Genomic DNA, 26253 nt, shown 5'->3' on the forward strand with positions numbered 1-26253 from the left:
TGCAATACAAATACATATGTCATATACTTTGCTTATTTCAGTCAGGTCCTACGATGACGAACGTTGTAAGGAGAATTTTTGTGAAATCAGCCAAGGGATTGGAAGAAAGACGACGTCTGACATACCTTTGGCTTTTTTGTGAATAGCTGGGGAGGAAGGAACTTGGGCAGGAGATGTGTTGGGAGCTTCCGAGGGGACGGTGATGGAGCATGGATCGCCTCTAAAATTGACGGTACGTCAGCAACACCTTCTGCGATTATCTCGGGATGGATACTCGGACCAAGTTCCATAAGTGGGGTTTTCTCAATCAGGGATCTTGTCTTGAGCACCTCCAGATTGTCGACGTGTTGGATGGCGTCGATGATCTCACAGGTCCAGTTTGTGCCTTGTGGGGGAAACAGATCTGGTCGTCAGGCATATTGGCGCTTGCAAAGACATTAAAACTTGTAAATGCTAAAATATTCTTTTTGGATTTATTGAACTGTTTATCGTTCGATGAAGATCAACGGAAGTACAATCCACCGATGTTGTCAAATTGAATTTTAGCCGTGGCCGACCAACGAATGTCGAGCCGGTCAGTGCGCCCTCTGGGGTCGAAGTCTCAACACGCACAACTGAAATGATCTGTATTGTATTGAGTGTAAAGATACGTGCATGACAATGTTCCATAAAACACGAGACAAGACATATTCTGCCTGTGCTTCCATCATCCTTGGAATACTAAATGAAATACTATAAAATGTTATGAAGAGCTTGCAGGAGATATTTTATCTCGGATATACCAGCCGGGATATCATGAAGCCACCTGTTATTTTGGTATGGAAAATGCTGGGAAATCGTCTCTCTCTGAGTACTCATATGCAATGGAACAAGAATATAACCAGACTTCATAGCCAGACTTAAATTCAGGACCGCTCTACGTGGCGATAAGTACAGTATCAACTGTATCGACAATTGCAAACCAAGAGACCAGAAATGTTCCAAATAATAAAGCGAGACTATCTTCGACGCGGACGTCAACTGATATAACCATAAATTAACGTCGCCTGAGAGAGAGTGACCATATCTCACTCCCTGTGACCTATTTTATATCATCTGCAGACGCGTTGAGTAAGGTAATATGTCCGCCAGTTGTAAATCGCAATATTAACGTTTTTGTACGGTTAATACCGAAATGGCGGTCATTTTGAATTTCAAATTTCAAGTTCTTGTGATACAATTTTCGTCCAGTACCTAAATTTGCAAGGGGATTCTTGATTTAGAAAGAGAATGGTTGAAAGTTTGCTGGGGTTAAGTTCGAGAAAAAGTTTAAATCTCTCAAATTCGAGGTGCGAACTTTAAAGTAGTACGCGCCTCGAAAGTGAAAGACTTGGAACTTTTGCTCAAACTTTCCTCGATGAAACTCGCAACTATTCTTTCCCAAAATCAAGAATAAAAATCAAGGATGCAATATTTTGACTTGGAGAAACAAATAACCTAACATTTACCGATAAGCTTACATGTATTTGAAATCCAAAATGGCCGCCATTCCTGTTTACTTTATGAAGAAATGTTAGATTTTCGAAAAACTAAGATGGTGAAGATTTTTCTTATTCCAAGAGCTTTAAAATGAACCTCCTACAAGTGGTAGATCAGAAAAGAATTGTAAACCTTTAAGAGTCCCCCGAGGCACATTCTACCTTAACTTATTTCACAACTTACCAGCTTTTGGGTAGGTTACTAAGAATACATCGTCGTCCCTCACTTCGAATTTCTGCATGGTGTTCTTCAGGTTGTCTTCACCCATGATTACGGGCAAGAGATAGCCCGGCTCAACAAAGTAGCTCAACCTCCAAGGTAGTTCCAGTTCGCCCTCGGACATGTTTGCAGATTTCTTGCAGCTGAGAAACGTGTATATTAACTGTGGCTGGCGGAAAAATAATAGGTAGCTGTTGAACGCTTGGCTTCAATGCTGTGCTTACGCTTATATTATATAGTAAACTGCTTGCAAAAGTACGGGTCTCATTAAGGCCACCAACGAATGTTTATCTTGTGAATCATGTTTTTCGTCTTCCAAAACAAAAAATGTATTCATTCGATGGAAAGATTGTATAGTACCCAACAACGTAAGGAATGAACATGCCGGAAAATGCCGAGAGAGTTTGACCGGTTAAGAAGGGCTTGACTACGCAGTTTCTGCGTAGTGAAGCTTCATTACGTATTCATGGTGACCCCTGGCCAGCTGTCAATAACTTTGGGGGCTTTTGTCTTTTGGCCTGCTTTGCATATGCGTCGTTGGACACGACCTGCCAATCACCCAGGTAGTCAATTAAACTATTAATTGACTGTTTACCGACCCAATTAACACTATCCAGCAGTATCAGTCATATTTTAATCGCGTGGCCCGGGTGGGCACAACGTAGGAACGCGTGTATTTCTATGTGTACGTTTCACTTGTGGTGTTGTTTGTACCGTCGTGTGTTTGAAGTCCTTGTTTCACCTTCAAGGTGACAGGCTTAGTTCAGTATCATTGCACCGAGTTCTGCCCACGGTGAAAACCACCTGTTTTGCCTACTAATTACTGCCCGTCGCTACCCCCGGGCGCTGCCCGTCCTGAATGTAGCCTATCTATAGCTACAGTAATCACATAAATCATTTATCAGTTTTGATATATACTCCTAAATTGTAAGTTTGATCAAAATCGAGACCACATTCAAGGGCTATGCAGACTGTCCATGTACGCACACACAGTGACAAGAAGGCGGCAAGCACCCACTCACCAAGCACATCGAATCGGCGAAAAGAAGCATAAAAAAGCTAGGCTCATCGCCAAAACAAACGCGCCAAGCGCTAACAAAAACCCATACCAAGCGGCCCTTTTCAGGGCCACCAAATACTCCAAAAGGGAACTACCAAAAATACGATAAATGACATAGAACATACAAACACTTAAAAGAAATAACAAAATCGTACACATAACAAACAACTGAAACACAACATTAAATACAAAATAAACAATCACAGTAACGTAACAGAAAACATGGCCGTGGAAATAAATCAGCTATTTCCAAAGAAAAGCCGACAACAACATGAAATTCACAACAACCTATCATCGCTCAAACTATGAAACTCCGAAAAATAGTACTAGGCAAAAGCCTTAAAATTCATTCGGACACCAACAAAACCAAACAGAATAAAACCACCTCAGGATTTCAACAAATAAAGTCGTATAATATGACTACGCTACATCGTGAGACACAAACAATCGCAACAACACCAATTCAAAGAAAAGTCAAATTGGACTCCACGAACAACAAAAAAACAAAAACTTGAAAGCTATCTGAAGCTTCTAAACTCGCACTTCTAGAGATACCCTTTCAAACAAGGAAACAAAACATGTCGCGTGCCAAAAGAATCGCGATAAACCAGCTTGCAAACATTGGACAAATTTTGGGAAAATAACTCTTCGAAAGGGTCGGTTTTTCGTTATTGTCAACACAAACGATTACGTACTCGAATGCGAAAGGCAATTACGTAACACTCAGTATTATACACAACAAGCCAGAACAAACAGTAAACAAAGTAAACGAACTATTAATTAAAATGTACGAGAACAAGCACATCAACCAGGATACTTGTAAGTATCTTGATCCAATAAACAAAATCCGTACCCCGCAGTGGTACTTATTGCCTAAAAATTCACAAACCTCCGCAAAAATCTAAAAGACACACCAGTCAAAACAAAATTTACCGAAGTAAGAAATATAGAACAAACAAACCGAACCACCAAACGGACTCACAACGTGACCAAAATTAATATACTTGCCCCGCTAATCCGAAAGCAAGACCACTAAAATGCATTAAAATAAATTTTCACAAACACAAACTAAGGAAAGAATCTACACTGCGACTGATGAGAAACCACACTCGGGTTTCGAAACGCAAGCGTCAAAGGGCGACTCTATCAACTTTTGTAACAACATAGGTCCGGCTGCGTCTCGCCATAAGCTTTCCCCACACAAACAAAACATTACCGTACACACTAATCCAAACTTCTCTACAAATATCCAAAGCGAAACAAACATTTCATTAACACAAACAATCGGATAAGAATGTAGGAACACATTTTCGAAACGAATCAAACACAAACTCGACACAAAAACATTTAGGATAGTTAGGTGGGGAGCCTGTTTCACATTTTTTACATCTCGCTATACTGTCTATGATCCTAAAAATAAAGTCATCGGCCACTTTTCTGTATACGCGGTTTGGCAAAACTCATCTCTTCAATCGAAAGTCGGGCGATTTCATGGTTCTTTGGGGCACTTAAGTGTACGTCGAGCTTAAGGAATGTAGTTACATTCGCGATGTTTTATTCGAAAATTATTTATTCCTTCAAGGGCAAATGCACATAATTTATGCTGTTTGAAATACTGGCCGCTCATAAACAAGACAATAAACTCAATATATGTGCATCTTTACTTATATTGTCAAAGTACCACCGACACCCACAAAAAAACAAATGGTTCAGTCCAGGTATTTGCAACTCTGCCATCCGACTGGTCAACAGGAAATCAACCATAGGTGTCTTTTGGCACGCGTATACGCCAGTCACCTAGGCGACGGTAATCTGCACCACTTATCACCATCGGGAAGGTACTCCTCCCCATATACCACTGGTGATCCCATCCTCAAGGCACTGCGTCATTCGACCAAGCATTGTTATTGTAATTTCCTGCATAAAATTAACAGCGAGGTCAACCGATCAAACTCTCTCGGCATTTTCTCTCATGAAAAAAGCGTGGACAGAGAGTTCACAATGATGTTAACGTTAATTGTGCTTCACCGGGCTAGCACTCTTTCCTAGTATTTCACGTGTGATGACAACCAATTATATGATCACAGTAAAGTCTAGTTCGTTCACACATTGCAGGTGCCATAACGTTGGTTTTACAACATATCATATCATGTTTATGTTCCTATCTTTCTCTTCAAAAATATGCAAATAAAATATTATTTTCTTCTGTCGAATATTTTTTCGTCCAATACTTTAATTTATTAAATTTCATGTTTACTTTTTATAACACAGTTATTTTTTGCGGACAGTTTTCTTGGCATGTTGCTTCTCGATGGCCGTAATGAGCTTCCGTACATGACAATTTCTGAAGTGAGCATTGGCATAGCATAATACCTGACCTGTGCACAATAACCAACTGACCTATGATGACCCTTAAACTGGTCTGCAGACAAGTACAAATTTTACTGTCGCGTACTACGCTTCTAGAAGTAGTAAAGTGCGTGCTTGAGGTGGCAAACAATAGAATGCGAAAAGTCAAATCGACATTGTCGCGGCGGAGAATAATACGACACATCTTTTGGTGTAGGTGTCACTTGGCCACACTTCTTTCTAGGAATCAGATAAATAAGTTATAAAGCTTTTGAGGAAAACATCAGTTCCACATAGATTGCATAATTGGAGAAAATAAATTATCTTTCAGAACGGTTTAAAGTTACCAAGTGGAGAAATGTTGACCTGATTTATCGTTTGTTAACGTCGACATAATTGGCTAACAGTTCAACAGTTTCAATCTAATAATCAGGTGTATATGCATTAATCTCTTTACCCCTTGCAGTAAGGGATAATGTGTTTTTCATTTTTTTCCCTACTGCTTGGTACGGTACAAGGACGGCGTGCTAATTAAATGATTTAGATGTTCACATCTGCTGGGTCAGACGGTGCGCTGAACGGAGGTGCACTATGCGGATGTTCATATAAGTTCTTCCGGTTACACTTAAAATAGCGAGGAATGCGCGCTATTGACTACAGTTTTTCGCTTGCCACGGCTAGCTCATCGCATCTTTCACAAATTGGTTATGTTGCTTCACATGGCGCTATAAAAATTTACCACATTCAAACATTCAACAACAATGTCCACTGTTAATACCTCGACCCGCAGCTGTATGTAGCTTTTTACATCTTTGATATGATACGCCTATGGTTTTCTTTGGTTTATCCTGATCAAAATGATGGAGTTTTTTAAAAAACCGCATATCGTGCATATCCTCAGGCTGCCTTACCTAAGAATAAACATCCCCTGAAATCTCAAGATGTGTGCTTTGGTAGAATTTCAGTGAGCTGTTTGTCAGGTAGTTTGAACTCAAAACGGTCGTTATCTCGCAAATGTCTGCATATGGCACAAAAGATTCGGTCGTCTTTTGCAATATGCAGTTCTTTCATTGTCTACCTTTCTCTAGGGTCTATATGCTTGAACCAATGTGATAGAAGGAAGAGTTGCAAGAAGCATGACTGTGTCGTTGCTAAAAGTTTTGTGAGTGTTAAGACTGGCTCCTCGCCCTTATGAACTGTTGACATCGTCAGGAGATTGGCATATTGTGCATCACCTCAATTGGGTTGAATGACGCAAGTGGTCACTCTATTTATTCTTTGAACACGAGGTCAGCCGTGCGGTCAACGGGTTCATATCGCACTTTTGATTTATGAGGTGGGTGAGGGCACAGGTACGGGCCAAGCGTAAACACACACCATTTGCGATCAATGCGGGTCGAAAAGTGTATCATCATCCCGTATTTAGGTATGTATAGAACGTTCTAGTCTGAAGGGCGCGTTCGCCTATATCACGCGTGGCTTAGATTTTGTCTGGCCAGATGCTATCATCTAGTACGCAGAATTCGATACTGCAAAGTGAAAGGCTCTTTAGTATGCCATTCGCACCTATCAACCCCTAGATTAGGGTCTTCTCCGACCAGCTTGCCCCCTAGAAAATCCTGATACATATGATACCTGGTATACTATGATGTTCATTTCCCCCTCAGCCACAGGGCGGAGGGAATGTGGTAATGTTGCAGCCGAGACCGGACAAAATCTCGTGGCCGTTTCTCTCATGCCGGCCGTACACTCGAGTCGGTATCTCACAGCTAAAATTGCCTACATCACATCCATGGTATTGACATAAATGAAGACAGGTCGGTTCATTTAATCTAACTCATCAACGGTCAAAGGGGAATGATTTTCGAGAACTATCTAACACTGACAGGTTGACAGATATATGCCGTGACTGTGAAAATGGTATCAAATACTAGTATTACAGCTACTCACATGCGAAGACGATTTATAGGACTCATGTGATTATATGGGCAAGATTCATAAATAACACCTCTGAATTTACATATAGTTAGAATGCCCAGACGGTTGTTTTCAAATTGAGCCAACAATAGCCATTCCTTAGAGGACCGAGATAAGACCTTGTCACCGGTCATGCTAAGTAATCTTTTTATATCATCCAAGTCGACATGTACGCCTGATAAATCAAACATTACAGCAGCACATCGTATTCTGTTAGGGGCTTCAATAATGCTATCTGACAAAAACAACGCCATTCTTCAAGCCTCGCACAATACGTCAATATTTGTAAATAAAGTATCCGAGTAAAGGTTTTCACATAAGACAATGCAAAAAAACTATTTAAACATTCAAAACGCAAAGTAGTCTTACAAATTGTAACTGGCAAATTTCAAATGATGTGTCTTTTAATATGACCCGATCGACTTAAAGGTATACTATCACCTGTTTTAATTTTGCCACAGTTACCATGGAAAGAGAAAATCTAACCAATCACAGATTTTAAGCGGGTGGCCGCTTTTGAAAAACAGCGCCCTCGCGTGGTCATTTTCAATACCAAGGAACGCCCCTTTGACCATATCTGGGCATATTTAGATTACAGGTGACTGTATACCTTTAACTGGAAATGTTTTTCCCCGTAGAGCTGTTAACGTACAGAAACGCGATCGAGGCTGTAAGCTCAGTTAGTCTTAACTTTTGATATGTAATCTGGTATTTTATGTTGTGTTTGGCGAATTAAATTGCATGTAGAAAAGTGTGACGTTTAACATTTCAATATAGCTTAAACGTGCTAATTGGTCATTGGTATTGCTGACAGCTGGATTGTAGTCCGGCCTAGAAGTTTTGTAAAAGACACCCCTGCATATTATACACTTTACAATAGAAAGATTAAGTTATGTATTTCTTAGCATACCTTACGAAGATAAATGAGAAAAAAAAGGTTTTCTACAACAAATCAGCCCGGTTGGATAATGTTAATGCTACATCTCATCATGGACGCAGAATGAGACTAAGTTTTGGGGTTTTTCCTCTCATGAAACACCTCAAGATGAACCATAACATAGAGGGCGTTGTTGAAGCATGATATGTATCAAATTAAACGCCATCGTTATTGGGGCGGGGGTAACAATAAGCTTACAGGGCTATGTATGCGCCTGACTGATACTAGAAACCATTCCTACATTTTCTTTCTCTATTCCGACAGTATGCACGCTTGAGGTTTTATTTTCGGCCACTCTTTCAGCTTATTTGAATATTTATATATAAGCCTTCGACAATGTACAGCATAAAGTCAATACGCCGTCTTTGCCCCTTTAACCCTTTCACCACCATGGTTTGGCCCAATCCCATTGTTATCAAAGGTGAGTGTGGACCTGTTTACAGGGAATTGGGGTGAACAGGTTAAGACAAGATTACACTCTATATTTAATGTGCTTTGGGTAATTTTGTGCCAAAAACATTTTCATCGTCCAAGCTGGAAAGAAGTTTTACATATGATAATTTCTGAATAGATGAATGTTCAGAAAAGTCACTTTAAGATATCAAAGCTATTCAGTCGTGAAATTGAGAGTGTTTCTTCAAGCATGTATTTTAGCTGTAGCATCTTGTTTATTACCTTTGGAAAGGATGGGGTGAATTTGCTCACAATTCGGACTGAGGGAGTGGAACGTATGCCGTGTTGTATAGATGATACGTAATTTATCAATTCATTGTAGTGATAATGTGCAAAAAGTTAATTTAGCGATTTGATAAGATTTTCGCTTTTTGTAGCGCACTTGCAAGCAAATGTTTCACCCTCGAAATCAATGGTTTACTTGTACATCGACAGTTCGTGGCATTAACAAAACTCTATACGTAAAATATATACGGAATGAAGAAGTGTGTGGGCGTGTGTGCAAATTCATTCCAATTTTAAAACCAGAATAGCACGCAAATCATAATGGTCTACTTTGTCTTTCAAGTCAACGGCGACAGCAGTTATTGGATAGAGCGGCACATAAGCGAGTTTTAACGAAAGTGCATATATATGGACTTTAAGTCTTCTCCACGAGATCGATTGAGTACTTAAAACAGGCGCAAAATATGGTAGATGGGAGAGAGAAAAGTCACTTTCTGTTCCTTACCGGTCACGATTGAGGTCACTTTATTGCGTCATATATTAAAGTATCAATGCTCCTCTCCGAAAGGGAGGCCTTGTGGGAGTAAAATTCGCGGTGTTGCAAAGCTACCTAGGGCCGCCAGGGTACGGAATTCAACGGTGATTTGATGACGTATTTGCACTAGATTTCGAACATCAATGGTGTTAATAGTCGATGGTCTGCAGCCACATAACGCATGTCAGGAAGTACTGCATTCTATACGTACCGGCCGTCGGTCACCGCCAAATTAATCATTTCTGGGGGTGACGGCAAGACGGAGTGCATACGAACAAGAGGCTTGACCGTTGTCCCGGACAAGCTGTAATCTTACATTCGAGGACATGGAGTGATAACTCTCCTGGATCCAAAGTCCACTTGGGGTTATCGAATCTCCAAATTATATCGGCCGCTCACACCTTGGCCGTGAATTTCATTTTGTAATCAAACACAATCCACCGATGATGAAGGTCGAGCACCGGATTAACCTAAACACAATGCTTTTCAATAGTAATAGCGCTGCATGGTAAATAGGTTGTTTTTTTGTTTCAGATGTACTAGTAGAGTACCTTTCTAAAGATTACACACACCTAAAAATGAAAGATTAAAGATTCTCTTATACTTAAGACATTAAACTATTTTCCTTCATGGCCGTAGAAAAGAGAATAAAAATCACGGGTAACAAATTGAATGATTTGTTTTTGCTTGAAAAAGCATGTTTTATCTACCTCATATTTACTAGTATTTGAAAATCCAAACTCGGGAAAGCAAAATCTCAGTTTTTGCAAAAGTAATATTGCGAAAATTAATCAATGATAGAGATCACTCCGTTAATGAAAGGGGAGAGGCAGATGGACAGACAAACAGTAACAGAGACTGAGCCGGATGAGCAGACTGAATGGCTGACAGACAGTCAAGCAATGATAACCTCAATGGAGAATCAATGCAGGAATAGAGTACAATCTGGACATAATGATCCTGACCGTATACGTCATTAAGGTGGAGCAAGCCTCGGGGACAAATATACGGACTCTCAACTATACAATTGTTTTCTGATCTACCACTTGTGGGGACTCATTTTAAAGCTCTTGGTGTAAGAAAAATTTCCAGTGTCCTACTTTTTTCTAAAATCGAAAACTGATTTTTCTCCATAGAGAGGGATTGCGGCCATTTTGAATTTCAAATATCGGTAAATCTTAGGTAATTTGTTTCTCTAGTACCAAAATTTGCATGGTGACCCCCCAATCTTATTCTTGATTTTTAAACAGAGTGGTTGAAAGATTCCTCGAGGAAAGTTTGAGTAAAAGTTTTAGTCTTTCACTTTCGTGGCGCATACTACCTAGGGCGTAGCCAAAAATGTGTATGTCCATTAACAAGCCGTCAGCAAATAGGGTGGGTCACTTGCAATGCAAACTTTTTAGTGTTTTTTTTTATTTCTATTAGAGTGTGACCTTTTTACAAATAGCAGATTTGCCTAAAGTATGCGTGATGTTTGAAAATGCGAGAAAACAGTTTAGAGTCGGAAGGTTTTAATACATATGGCGGGATAGATAGGATTACCGGAAAAACACATTTATTTATTTCGCCAAAGGTAAACAGTATCTTTATTCAGGACATTCCATTCACACAAATAAGTTTTGTGTAACGGTTGTTAAGACGCGATCTTTTATATGATTGTTAAAGCGAGCAAACCATCCATGTCACGTGATCCATACCGACCGTACTTTTTCTTTATTATGGTAATTAAGTTAATTTGAAAATAACCTAAATTCCGCAAAAATACAGGTAACTCGGTCAGCATATTTGCGACGGTACGCAACAATTAGCCGGCCTTGTTGGATTCAATTCAAGTTAATACCATTTGATTCGATGGTACCTGGTACAGTGCAGAGGCAATACCGGGGAACTTGTACTCTGTACTTGCTGAGCATGCGGTCAGAATTTTCGGCGGGAAAACAAAATTTTGAAACGGGCTTGGAAGATGTAGCCATACGCTTAAAGAATCAAGAACATGTCGCAGTCCAATTTATTTGAAAAGTAAAAAAGAAGTTTAAGAAACTCATATTCGTATCGGGAGCACTCCTTTGGGGAGCACGCAGCCTATGTGCTACCTCAATAACCTTAGAGTCCGTTTTTGCACGCTCTGATTCAACATCTTGTCGTTTTCTCAGTTTTGGCGGGAACTGATTCCAGTTCTTGGTTCCTGGTATGGATAGAATTTAAATGTCCTGAGTCCTTATCGTAATTTCAGAAGTGAAATTCTAAGAAGTGAAAAAGGTCACGACATTAACAGTACTCTTGTAAATATTTTATGATAATCATTTTTCAGCGGCAAATGCTATATACAGCAGCGTACAGTTTGGCCAACAACGCTAAGAAGAAATTAAATGTGTAGTAACGCCTAGATATTGCACCTGTCTTTATAATATTCACCGCCAAGGTTGAAATTTATAGCGTCACCCGTGAATACAGCAGAGAAACTAAAGCACAAGAGGATTTTTACTTTTTATGGAGCAGTCTGTACTTTGATACAGACTATTCGCTCAAAGCCATTAGAATTCTGTCCGATGTTTGTGAGCTGCAGTGACCAACTTTACTTCAAAAAGAAAATCATATAACGCTGATCGCAAATGACGTCATTTTTTCTCAATAATATGCATAAATAATTATTTGTCCGCATTTTCCGCATAAACGACGAAAATAAAACCTGCTAGTGTCACAATGGTTACTAAAAGTCACACTAATTCGTATGAATTATGGCTCAGACCACAAGCTGCAACAACAGCCACGCATGCAGCAATAAACTTTGTCGGAATTTTAGTAGGCAGCGTTGTCCGATGTCGCGCGCGTTCAGCGATATTTATTAACAAACCTTAAATCGCGATCAACGCAATTGCAGATACTGCTACAAGACTTTCCATGTCTCGGCTTATGGAAGATAGCCCGCCGGCGAAAGTCGCACGTGACCTTGCCAAAAGCTCTCTCGCTGCTCGGAGATTAGTCGAAGGCGAATATATGAATACTTTAACGTCATATTTTTCTGAATATAACAAATGGAGTTTTACGTCATCTTTTTTATCGAAGAAATTAGCTGAACGTTTGACAAGTAAATATTTATCATTAACTCCAGGGCGAGAACTCTGATAAACAGAAGTTTTACGAATGCAAAATAAATTGTCCCTGAAATGCTTATCAACATGTCACGTAGTAACACCAAAAAGGCAATATTTAGTACCCTGCCTCCCGACAGGTACTTTTTAGTATTATCACTCAAATGTCAAGCGAGCATGTCATCTTGGCTCGGACATTGCATCTCAGTGGGTACCCCGATGTTTTCGCGCAAAGTGTACGGTGTCCGATAGGTTCGGACACGGTGTCCGGGTAATCCAATGGGCTCAGCTGCACCCCAGTAAGCACTGACACAAATACAGACATGTCTCATTGCTAGTTTTGCGCTGCACGGACTTATGCGGAAGTACTACAGAAAGCAAACAGCCTCTGAAAAATGTGGACATACTGTGAGCCTGATGAAGATGCTGCAAATTTAATTTGGACACGATGCCAGATGTCACTGGGTACGAAAGAGTGACAGGTAAGGTTCTCAAATTGAAAGTCCCTGTTACATAATTTTTACACGACACCACCGTTTTGGCCGTGGAAAAAAATCGGATCGTACAGGATGTCGAATTCACTGCAACGAGTGTAATCCCCCCTCCCACTGAAGCTAGGAATAAGGTCGAAAATTTGTAAAGGGAACTATACCAATTAAAAAATCATTGTCTTATTTTTCTATCTATCTATCTGTCTATCTCTATCTAGAAAATTTGTATAGCGCCTAATATCCAAAGTTAAACAATGCTCAGTGGTGCTTAGAGTTACAATGAAAATGCTCTCTGGAAGATTGTCTCCTCGGTTGCTCTTGAAGTTAGCCGAGTGCAATTCACAATCCTAAAACTTTACTGATGCGTGACAGAAGAATGGTTTTTACATCAAAGGAAACCTCTTCTTTAATTTTTTGTTATGTGTTTTGTTATCTGTTCCGGCTTATTGAATTGATTTGTATGCAGTTGGTACAAATCAGCGGTTTACTTCAAATGCACTCATAAACACGGACGGATTTAATCGTCGACACAGTAAATGGCACACAAACCCGCCGCTTCCATTTAGTGAAGCATACGCAATGTACCATCTGGGACAAGACCAATTATGCCATGTCAATTACAACAAAACTGTGGTTTAACAGAAACAGTCATCATTTGGTGTAAACGAAGCCGTGAGAAACTCAACATTTAGCAAGGACAGAAGGTGGATATAACTTGTGGGCGGGTTCCGGTGCAAGAGTTTTGATGCAAAATGATGATTTCGTCTCGAAGTGAAGCAAAACGTATTGTATTAAGCAGAAACGGGGCACTGTAGTCTACAAAAACGGGAAAGTAAGGTTTGTTCTCAGAATTTTATCAAAGGTGTGGGGGCGATCCTGGCGACACACTTTCGGTGCCCTGCGCGCGGCTTAGTGTCACTCTATCCCCGTTTTAAGAGTTCACCATTACATGTGCGACTAACCAGGGCATTACACCACAGTTGCTTCTTTCCGTTTTGCCAATGTCAGAACAACATTCATCACGTATTCAGTTAATATTTCAATAAAAGGTGTAACCTTACGTCGTTCAAAAGTAGTTGATATCTGATCTTTCGACACGCACGATTCATAGTGACCCTTGGAGATATTTTTGTTACGGGTCAAAAGTTCTTCTTAAGTAGGTTTCTAGTTTTCCATATGCTAATTGTGTCAGTATCATTCGTACTTTTTAACAAATTTAAATATCTTATATATCATTTAAATATCTTATATATCATATATAATGTTCACTTCTTTTAAGTCGAGCAATTTTTATGTGAAGTAATGGAATCTAGAAGATCCGTTGAAGGGACAGGTAAATTTCCGTTTCACCTTTCATCAGAGTGGCCTCGATGACCTGCACCTTTCACGGGACGACATCGATGTCTCTCAGCTGAAGGAAGGTCAGTATTCAGACCTTGTTGATGCCGTGTCTTAAATTGCACGGGGGTTTAAATCCGATTCCGTCCCTTGCTACGATATACAGAACAAGTGGCAATAATCTGTCATTTTTCCAGCGATATACGTACGACTCGAATCGTGGCTCTCCGATCGCCGGCAACGCATTCCGACCGCCTCGCTGGAAACCGAGTGACAAAAATCGCGCTCTGATGAACGTACTCAAGACGGAATTATACATGTCCAAATTCTCATTATGTATGCCCTTGAAAAAAAAATCCCAAGTTGATCAAAAGGAGAACCCATTAGTGTATCCATAGTGTGATTGGATTGGCCTAGTTTTCACACCTAATCCGGTTTATCAACCGTAAACGGTGGCGGCGAGGTCAATGCTAATTTACACACTTTTGCGGGTGCGAAACAGCATTCCAGAAAATTCTAAATGCACGCCTGTCTGTCTGTCTGTCTTTTTTACTCATATTTGTTGACATATACACATACATGTATTTAAGGAATGGTACTTGAAAAATCTACGCAGGCACGTGCTGTTGACAAGTTGTCAATATTGCACAGTGCTCTGTCAAATAAAGAAGATCGGGAGAAGCAACCACTCTGAGATGAGATGGTTTTCGGACTAATTACACATTGCCTAAGGGGACTATACCATTTTTAGATGTCATTATATAATCAATGTGGTGAAAAAGTAGTCCGTTAACGTAAACTGAATGTCCATTTCTTCATCAATTAACTATTCGACGCCAGTAGTGTATAGATTCTTCGCTCGCTCTACTGCTGTGGTCACAGCTAAACCAGGAATTGAAATGATTCTAAACTCAATGTTGCGAGTTGGCGGGAATCGAACGACTATCATCCAATCGTCTGAGAAAGAAGCCAATATTGGACTCGATACTTTTTTACCGCTTCGATTGTTCGACCCCGCCGCCGGGCCAAATACCCTTAGGAGCAGACGACATCATGAGAACATGCATACAGCTAAGACCGCGCATTAAAGAAATCCGCATAACATACAAAGTAAGCAGGCACCTATGAAACGACACGTTTGCATCGTGCAAATTCAAATAGTGTCCGCTTTACTGGGACAACAAGTATTGACAAAGATAACACCTTTGAACGGGACGAGAACAAACTGTTTGCAATGACAGTTCTATTGTCCCAATAGCTAATGGTGTACTTCTGCGATCGTCTGCTACATATAGTGCTACAATTTTAACCTTACACTTTTCAAGATATTTAAAAGAAAGTAATAAAGTTTTACATATTGGTTACCGTTTGACAGTTAGTAATCTTTCGGGTTCCTTTTAGTCTTTCATATAGTTATTATTGTGAAATAATCTCAGTTAAACCAGTTGAACTAAACTAATACCGCACCTAGTACGCGTAGTGAATGATTTGAATCTTTATTTTTAGTCCCCACGGACACCGTCCGGGGGGACTTATAGGTTTGGTCATGTCCGTGCGTCCGTCCGTTCACGCAGATATCTCAGAGACGCCTGGAGCGATTTCGTTCAAACTTGGTACAAGGATAGTACCCTACCTCATACAGATGCACGTCGATTTGTTTCACAATGCGATCAAATTTGGCCGTGTTAGAGGACTTTTTAGTTTTCACCTCCATAGACTCCCATGTATAAGGCAGTCCATAGACTCCCATGTATAAGGCAGTCCATAGACTCCCATGTATAAGGCAGTCCATAGACTCCCATGTATAAGGAAATCCATAGACTCCCATGTATAAGGCAGTCCATAGACTCCCATGTATAAGGCAGTCCATAGACTCCCATGTATAAGGCCAAGAAAAATAAAAATTTTGTTTCTCATCGTATTCATATTGCAAAAAGGCGGCTGACTCGCAGCGTGTTTGCAAGGTTATATCTGATTGGTCGATTGTCACTATTCACAGCCACTTAGGGAGTCTATTTGTATTGTTTTCATTATATTGGTAAGATTCAGCCACCCAATTGGATAACAGCTTCGAAATCGCTGCGAGTCGGCCCCAAAAAGGATGCAGTGACACAGTTTTTAGTCCCCACAGATAAAGTCCAGGGCGCTTGTAGATTGGGTCATGCCCATCCGTGAGTCCATCCATGAGTCCATCCGTTCACGCAGATATCTCAGACACTTTGACAAAACGTCACGTGACCTTGGTGACCTTTGACCTCGAATATACATATTTGTCCATAACTCAGTAACCACAAGTCCTAAACCTTTCATATATGGTATGATGGGACACCCTATGATACCACATATTGTACCTCATTAATTATGCGCATATCTAATTTTGAGCTAGCCAATAGAGCTAGAGGTCTGATTTTTGGTATATATGGATAACTTAGCAATACAATTTTTTTGACAAAATGTCACGTGACCTCGGTGACCTTTGACCTCAAATATACATATTTGTCCATAACTCAGTAACCACAAGTGCTACAGCCTTCATATTTGGTATGATGGGACACCTTATGACGCCACACCTTGTACCTCATTAATTATGTGCATATCTAATTTTGAGCGAGCCAATAGAGCTAGAGGTCTGATTTTTGGTATGTAGGGATAACTTAGCAATACATTTTTTTGACAAAACGTCACATGACCTCAATGACCTTTGACCTCAAATATACATATTTGTGCATAGCTCAGTAACCACAAGTGCTACACCCTTCATATTTGGTATGATGGGACACCTTATGTCGCCACATATTGTACCTCATTAATTATGCGCATATCTAATTTTGAGTAAGCCAATAGAGCTAGAGGTCTGATTTTTGGTATATAGGGATAACTTATCAAAACAATATTTTTGACAAAATGTCATGCGACCTCGGTGACCTTTGACCTCAAATATACATATTTGTCCATAACTCAGGAACCACAAGTGCCACACCATTCATATTTGGTATGATGGTACACCTTATCACGCCACATATTTTACCTCATTAATTATGTGCATATCTAATTTTGAGCGAGCCAATAGAGCTAGATGTATGATTGGTATATAGGGATAGACTATAGGATAGAAATTTTTTGACAAAATGTCATGTGACCTTGATAACCTTTTACCTAAAATACACGATTATGTCAATAAATAAGTAACCACAAGTGCTATGTCCTTTATATTTAGTAGGATGGGAGACCTTATGACAGCACATGCTTTACCTCTATTAATTATGCACATATATAATTGTGGGCAAGCCAATAGAGCTAGAGGTCTGAATTTTGGCATATATGAATTAATTAGCATTACAATTTTTTTTCAAAATGTCACGTGACCTTGATGACCTTTGACCTTGATTAAGCGTATATATGCATAACTCAGTAACCACAAGTTCTATACGCTTTAATTTTGATAGAATAATAGACCTTAAGATGTCACATCTTGTACCTCATTTATTATGCCCATATGTTTTTCTTGGCTGGCCAATACAGCTAGAGGTCTGATCTTTTTTCCCGATTTAGAACCATAACTTAGACATGCCTCTTGTTGCAAATTGGGAACAATGACATAGACCTATGTGTCCATAGATTTGAACATATACACTCCAGTGATACTTCTTAATGACCACATTTCCCTGCCCCATCAAGACTAATACTCCTATTACAAGTGGGGACTATGTCATTGTCAATGACTTGTTATTCAAAATTTTCGGTTTTGAAAACACTGACTCCGACTTACACTAAGGAATCCCTTGCAACATTAAATATAGGCCACCAAGTTACCTTAATGTTATGGTTTGCTGCATGGGATTCTGATATGTCGAATCAAAGCGCAAGGGAAATTGTGTAGGAGCATTCTAGATCATCTGCAGATGTCATGTTTCGCTGATTTGAAACTAAACTCATCGATACAGCTCATAGGCACCCAATTTAGACCGTCTACAGTCACGACCACTTTATACGTTGTGCGTCCTCGAGACCTTGACATGCTCACCTTTTATCGAACGACCAAAAAGAGCTTTTACAAGTATAGAATACACATGCGCGCGCGACAATGGTGGATCAAATTTAACACGTTATTAGAATGCGTAATGATATCTGCCAACTCCACCGAGCTGTTTATGCCAAGACAAACATGGAAAACTCGCTAAGGTCAGAACCCCGAGATGTAAGACATTAAAATGCTACTAATACCCCCACAATTTCTGTTGTATGAGAGTCTAAAATGGGGTCACGTTTCCGACTGGTCCCAGTTACCCGTTCTCTTGATCTACAAAGATAGAAAATCGCTCCGTTACTCACAGTGTCCTGAGGTACTTTGTATTTTGCCAGGGAACAAGACGAACTTATATATGCTCGGCGACTCGGGGCTTGAAACTGTGTTCGACGAGGAGTGTTCCGGCCTCGTGATGCGGGGTGAGTTGTCGTGGTGTAAGTCGAGGTGCAGTGCAGTTTAAGGGAAGTGTCTCCCCTCGTTTACCATAGTAAAACTTTACGACCGAAAAAGTTGGAACCAGACAACAGTTATTGCCTTAGGCCTTTCGAGATATTTTGAATGGTCACATGATCCGGCATGATTGCTGTCAAACCGACGACCGATGTCGTGGTCAGGCTAAATATATGTTTCATCATTTGCTGGTTTCTCCGTTCTGACAGCCATTCTGGGATATTTTGAAGATTTGGGATGATGGCTTGCTCGAACAAGACACGTGTCAAAGTTTCGATGTGAACGAAATTCACCTCTGACAGCCTATATGTGTGTCCTGCATAGGCGAATACTCATGATGGTTATCACTTGAAATGTCCGAGCTAAGTCGAAATTTGGTGGCGTACCTGACCTTTGCAGGTGGTTCCATATTCTAAGTATCATGGCCGATTTTCATCTTACTTTGGTATTGATAAGCGTTTACGAACCAACCACTGTGCTCTCCTCCTTCAGACAAAATTATGAAAACGATTCTATACGAGTACTTGCAATGGATTGGGAGAACCTGACATCACCCACGGTTTTATTCACGACGGACCGACATTCAATTAAACTCGAAGACAACTGTTCAATAATTGACGTTTAATTTTGTCACAAAATCTTAAAGGAACTATCATTCGATTGATTTTGGCTCGTTGTTCAGAGTTTACGACAGTTCTCCTTTGTGCCTTGGATTTTCTAGTTTTGTATGTGGCACTGAGTTTGAAGTCGTACAGAATCAAAATTTACACTCGTATATCAGCTGTATATATCGGTAGTGTCCCTGGAACGGTGTCACTAAGTGTCGAGTGGCCTAAATGTGTCCACGGAGCGCTGCTTGGATAGTCGATAGAAGGCCCGGGATCGAAGTGTGAGACCGAAAGCCGAACCTCGACACTATTCTTTAAACTACTACCGAGGTTCGGCCTTCTGCCTCACACTTCGATCTCGGGCCTCCGATCGACTATCCAAGCAACGCTGCGCGTACCTGTGTCCGAGGAGGACCCCATTGACGTGCCTTAAAACTCTCGGAACGAAACAGCTAGCACAAACTATACCGCTTCCTTTGACGAGCAGCATGTCAGCTTCACACCATGAGACATTTAATGTACCAAACGTTTTGATCAGCGATGTCTGCAAATCGTGTGCCATGAAAATCAGCTGCTCACATGTATACATGTACCTACCTACTTATGCGAATTTGACCTTATGGGGCGGCGAGCACCTCTGCGTCGTCACAAGTTCGGACTCGATTCGGCAAACAACACTAGTACCACTTTTGGTCCTATTTTGGATCGAACTGATTGTTTTCCCTATCCACTAGTCTTATATAGCTACTCACGACCCGAAGGTGTATCTAGTGCCCCGGATGTTCGACCCTTGAAGTTCGTATATTTGATGAAGCCAACGCGCATTACGATAAGACACAAAGGCAATTGTTTGTACCTGTGAAAAGTACGCGTGTATAGCATGTTATATTAAAAGACTTCACTTTGTTTTAAATTGGTGCGTATGGTGCGACATGGATTTGGAAGCAGAAGAAAACTTACCTCACAGACAGAACAACTAATACTTGAAAATACATCAAAACTCACAGATAGTCATAGTAGGGATGTCACCCGAAATATTTGCCTTCCATATTTCGCCCACAAATCGTAAATTTATTCCACAATAATAATATGCTACATCTTGCTAGTTATTTCACTTTTATTTTATACCGTTATTCTGTATTTTTATTGAATTTAGATTTTCATTTATTTAATGTCTTTCTCTTCTTACTTCCACCCCCAAAAATTGTTTTAATCGGGTAAGACGGACATTTTCATTTCAAGCCATCGGTGCGTATTTCAGATAATGCCCCTTACACGTTTTAAATCGAAGGTTAAAACTACCGTGGGAGTGAAAGAGGGAAAAACTGGTGGTATGATAGGGGAAATTTTCTAAAAAGAAGTAGGACAGATGAGAGCAGTTTTGATTTTTCGCTCTTAATTTTTTAACTTGTTAGAGATGACTTATTTGAAAATTATCTCTTAATAAAAATAAGCTCAAACCGGCTATAGATTGGTGCGTCTACATACACTTCCTAAAAAACAATTAGAATGGACTGCAGTATGAACATGAATGAGAGAAGCATGTGAACTCGTAACTCTTGGTTACGATAAGCATCAAGATGCAACCTTTGACGATAATGAATCCGAGCTGAGCTTGTCAAACTTAAGTTTGCATAAGAAACTCCCTGTCGTCGAATATGACAGTCAAAAATGCGCATTCTCTTTTAGATGTCGTCTGGTTATAAAATCGATTTGTCAGACAAAATCTATTCCGGGTCAGAACTCCTACCCAAAATTAAATTACAGGAATTATTATGCTTTTACCCGAAACTGAACTTTTGACTTTGTCACTAAAATCGTTTTACAATAATACAGTATCAAACCTTTGTTAAGATTTATATGATCGCCTGAAATGCGATTGTCGATCAGCTTTCAGCCAATCACAGTGTACGAGTCCTTCGTTAGTGCGGTGATACAACTTCGCGTGTGGTCGCTACCCTTTATATAACAGAGATCTTCATACTTTGGACCAATGGTATTTTTATTGGTTCTTATGTTAGAATTGGCTGGGCTACTTAGACGTCATGGGGGCCTAAATAGTTCGGGGTTAGGGACATTCGCGATCCTGGCAACTTCAGCAGGGGTATGTTACACGGCAATCAATCTTTCGTAAGATTTAACGAGTGAGTTGTCACATTATCTATGCAAAATTAAGCGTGCTGAGCTGAAACTTTTAGATTGCATAGTTTGCAAGAATTTTTTTTCTTCTACGTTTCCAGTGATATAGATCGGCCAAGACTATAGAGCCAGTCGGGCCTATTCCATGTTTCTTAGCAAACATTTCATGTAGTATCAAAGTTGAAAATATATGCGTCATCTCAGTCGTTGTAAACGCGAGGTACCAGGAGGGTTACCCTCCGTCTATTCATCACCCAGGAATATTTGAACAACAGTTTGGGGGGTCAGTGATAAAGTTTGGCTAGGTCTCCACTGGGTCCATGGGTATATGGTTGCCAGGGCCGAGAGGAAACGGGAAAAAGTGTACATTCACTACGACGCGCTGTTGTTTTTTCGAAAACGCGGGAAAACCTGTGAGAATTGGGATGTACAGTACATATGGTATGTCAGGTTACTGGTAATAACGCAATCATTACCAAGCTTCTAGGAGTTTGTTCTAATTATACACTTTTCTGTTACACTTTAGCGATAACAATGACAGGGACAAGTGTCTGACAAACAACAGAGTGGTGCAAAAAACTAGTATGATTTCCTTCAAGCTTGCATAAGTCGAGATGTCTGGCAAAAGGACTTGTGTCCAATGGCGACGCGAACAAAGCACGGGGTTCTCAGATTCGAAATTAAATTGCCCTTCAAAAGTTGGCCTAGGCCTGTAGTATGGACATTTTTGCTCAAAGGACAGTGACTCTTAATCTGTAAGTATGCATCTTTGTCCTCAGCTAATCTAATCATTTGTTGGCATTACCTGACACTAAGGTCAACGATATAATCGCCTGTGTACAGTTTAAACGGCGTGGGTGCTAACGACGGAGCACAAGGGTTTTAGGTGTACATTCATCGTTTTTCGGAATTTCCAAGTCGAAGGGTGCACTTACAGGCTACATGAAAGGTAAACAAATAACTCTGGTCGATTTGATTTGTCGCCTGGGTTTAAAGGTCATTACCTTGCGTTCCCCAAGTGATCGATATGATAACAGATCAGAGTGACCAGAAATTAATATATGTAGGTTAGGTTTCGGAAATATCTAGGCAATGGGGTTCTAAATGTGGCTACGTCATCCCTGTGTACATAAAAGAATGGCGATGATATCAGATATGAACGATGAACTGCTCATTTTCTTTAATTACTGATACATCTTTCATAAATTTGGAGGGAAATGGTATTTTGAGCGAGATACGTAAGTCTCGAAGTAACATTTTGCAAGAGGTTGGAGTGTTCCCGATTAAATATTAAGAGAGGGAGCGGAGAGCTTTACGGACATCGGACAATTTGCTCCATTGAAGCAGACTGGAGGCGTCCACATATTTTCCACTATCAGTGAGTTTCTGTCTGTAAGGGGCTCGAGATACTTTATAACATATCTCTTTGTACTACATGGCTAACCTTCGGGGTCGATGGCCAGGTACAGTACTGTAAGGTACTTTAATGCAAAATCGGCAAAGGCTGTAAACGGTTAGTTGTACCAATAAGGTATTGTCCGGCTTGGGATGACTGCGGCAGGCTTGTTAAGCTGAGTAGATGGAATACGATGATTGAGGGCGCACCTCAGGCTGCTTACTAATTTAGTTTTTTTGCTATTTTTGTATGTGATAAAAATGTACGCAACTAACCATTGAAGCCTTGATGTGCTTTTTCCGTCATTTTTTGGAAATGAAAAACATAATATGAGGTTATTACGAAAATACTGCAAAGGATGCAGTCGGACATCATTGGCGCCGCCCATCGCCCTCCGCTTCGCGTCGGGCGATACGCGGCGCCAATGTCCTCGTGCATCTTTTGCGGTATTTTCGTAATAACCTTATTATTATACATCATTACATTCGTGACTTGGGCATCAAAATGTCAGGGTAGTTACCGTTTTCGTGCAATGTCAACAATTTTTCTTCCGATTTTATCGCGCCAGTGTGGAACGCTATCTCGGACGCGCTTCTGCAAGTTTTGGAGTCTGTGCACTACCCGTTCAACAGTGTACGCGCAGAAAACCGTACGTATTACGGAACGGGCGTTCCGTACGCCTTTTTAGCGCACGAAAAATTCTATTGTTCTCGATGGTAGATGTATAACAATGTTAAATATCGTCGTATGTACAAATCCACGATATGTATCAGCCTGCTATGACTCAACTAACATCAACACACTTTTGGTAAGCCTGCGTCTAACAACTGCTCAGAAGATTTAGGAAATTGCATTTAAGACTATCTTACTTTTTGCTCCTTTTTAGCAAATGCCTGAAACGACATTTATTTAATTTTTCCCAACCAAAATTTTAGTGTAACATTTTACCTCTTGTTATGAATTTTTCTGTATTATTTTGATAGTTTTTGACCAAATGGACACCACATTTCATTGGCGACAATTTTTTATCAAAATTTTGCCAAAAGTCTGAAAAACATTATTGGAGTAATTGACTTTGGCGTTCAAGGGGTTAAGGAGGGGAGAGAGTTGGATGCCCAGTATGATACATCGCAGAAAATTTTCAGAATTTTCACCGTGAGAACAGATCAGCTTGACCGGTTATTGGCCTATGACCTGACCAACCGACTGATTGGTTGTATGCAAATGACTTGTGCTACAGATATTTAAGTTTTGATAAAATTACAAAGTTACTAATCAAGAACGGACGATGACTGCTTGGGAATGAATCACATGTACAGTCGTTCCCCCCAGCAAGAGGTTAGACGTATAAAGATTGCCCACTCTGTATAACCTTGGAGTGTAATGTGATATTTATTACATGCCTTGATGTGAGTGCATATCATTACATTGATTTGAATAGGAACATCCGGGAAGGTAGCGGGCCGGTGAACGATGTACTGACCGGTTTCCATGGTTACCCGGTCCAGTGAAGCCTTGTCGACGTTTTCGACGTCAAAGTAGACGCTTAACGCTAGACGTAAAATATCCATGCGCGCACTGTATTTTGACTTTCGTTAAAATCTGTTTGATGCTGGTCGATAATGGTAAAATTGTTTGAAAATGCCCTGCATGTAACTAAATGTCATATAGCATTAACTGTGAAGAGGCATTCAATAAAAATATTATTGCCTGAATACATGGGTTTATGTGCCCTCGCAGTAGGAGACAATTTGCCCTCCTGGCGTTGGGCAAATTGTCACCTGCTCTTGGGCACATTAACCCATGTATTCAGGCAATAATATATAATCCCGTAACATTATTGCACGGAGTTGTGCCAGAGTAGGGCCGATTTTAATCTACATTTTCGATCTAGTGGTGCATGGTGTCGTTGTGCGAAATTTACTGTGCCCACGCACTCGCTGGACTTCGAGCCAAGAGGTCAAAAGTTGCCCATTGTCGTTTACAAAAAACCGCTATTTAATGGAATGCATGCCGCATAATGTTGTAATTTAATCAAGATTTAATATTCATCTTAAATCAGTCAAGAGGCGTTATTTTCATTAATAATGGTATTAATGCAGTAGGGTGACAAATATGATATACAACGGGTCGTACCTGTACTAGCTGTGTTCAGGTGGCGTGAGTTCGCATGACATGTATTGAACACCGTCATAAGCCCGTCGTTTAACTAGGTCGAGTATATTAAGGTAGAATGCGCCTCGGGGACAGATATTCGGACTTTCAAACTTTTACTGTTTTTTTCTTATTTACCATTTGCTGGGGTTCATTTTAAAGCTCTTGGTGTAAGCAAACTTTTCACCGGCTTAGTTTTTCGGAAATTTTAATTTTCTCCAACACAGGGATGGCGGCCATTTTGAATTTCAAACATTGATATAGATATTAGGTAATTTGTTCCAAAATTTGCACGTAGGTGACTCCCGATTTCTATTCTTGATTTTGGAAAAAAGAATGGTTGAAATATTATTTGAGGGAAGTTTGAGCAAAAGTTTAAGTCCTTCATTTTCGAGGTACATGCTACCTTATATCAGCCTCCAATAGAAGAGGTTGTCGTCGGGTTCAACTGAGTAATCATGGCGGCATCCCCGTACGAGGTGCGGAGTTCCCGCGACTCCACCGGTACCTCAACCTTTCTTATTAAGAGGGCGTGAAGTACCGTGACTTTAGAGCTGATATCTAGTAAATCATACCTAATTTGCAGACATTTTAAGAGGCAAATATTAATCATTGCCAACACTCTTAAAGAATTACAACCTTTTTATAAGTACGGTCAAGTGGGTTACCTATTCAAAATAGAGCAACATTCCTTGAGACACGAGTTTGACTTATTAACTTTTCTCTTCAAGGACATGATATTCATGTTCGTGATATTCATGGCTTTAACTGTTTGGATTTTTTTCACTGTTTTTATCTCTTATGTCAATCGCCAGTTCTTGTTCTACTCCAGCTATTTACCTAGTCGACGCAGTATCTATACGTGTAAAATGCACTGCTGTTGTTGACGTTTTAACTCTAGCCAGGACCAGAATTCGCTCGTCAACAAAATGAATGCAGTCTACACAGGTACAGGCTGAGTTTGCAAGCTGAATACTATGTGTCTCAACATGATTTGGGGTGTAGAACAAGAAACTTTGGAGATGAATTAAATAATACAAGACACAAATATTGAAAAGAGTTTTGGCGAGTTACAGCTACCGGCCCCGGTAACTTTGACTGCGAATGAAAGCAGGCATAAACATGTCCGAGTCGGTACGTGTATCCCACTTCGCCAAATTAAAAAGCTGTGATGTTTGTGATATTCATTAGCTTGTGATATTCATTATTCTGAACCCATAAAGGTCGTTCTAGATCTGTTTCGAAAAATGTTATAATATACTTACATGTACTATCAGGGTCACAA

General features: G+C 40.2%; 1 protein-coding gene across 1 annotated transcript in view; it reads right to left on the bottom strand.

Moving 5' to 3' along the window:
- LOC139118796 (sulfotransferase 1C4-like) overlaps positions 1 to 26253 on the bottom strand; it is a 57408-nt gene that overhangs the window by 7252 nt on the left and 23903 nt on the right. The window contains exons 2-3 of the mRNA XM_070682258.1: positions 1702 to 1906; positions 126 to 385 (exon numbers count right to left, since the gene is read on the bottom strand). Of these exons, the coding sequence (XP_070538359.1) occupies positions 126 to 385; positions 1702 to 1861 (420 nt within the window). The 5' untranslated portion in view covers positions 1862 to 1906. The remainder of the gene's footprint in view (positions 1 to 125; positions 386 to 1701; positions 1907 to 26253) is intronic.

The sequence above is a fragment of the Ptychodera flava genome, chromosome 19 (genome assembly GCF_041260155.1).
Source record: "Ptychodera flava strain L36383 chromosome 19, AS_Pfla_20210202, whole genome shotgun sequence".
NCBI lineage: Eukaryota > Metazoa > Hemichordata > Enteropneusta > Ptychoderidae > Ptychodera > Ptychodera flava.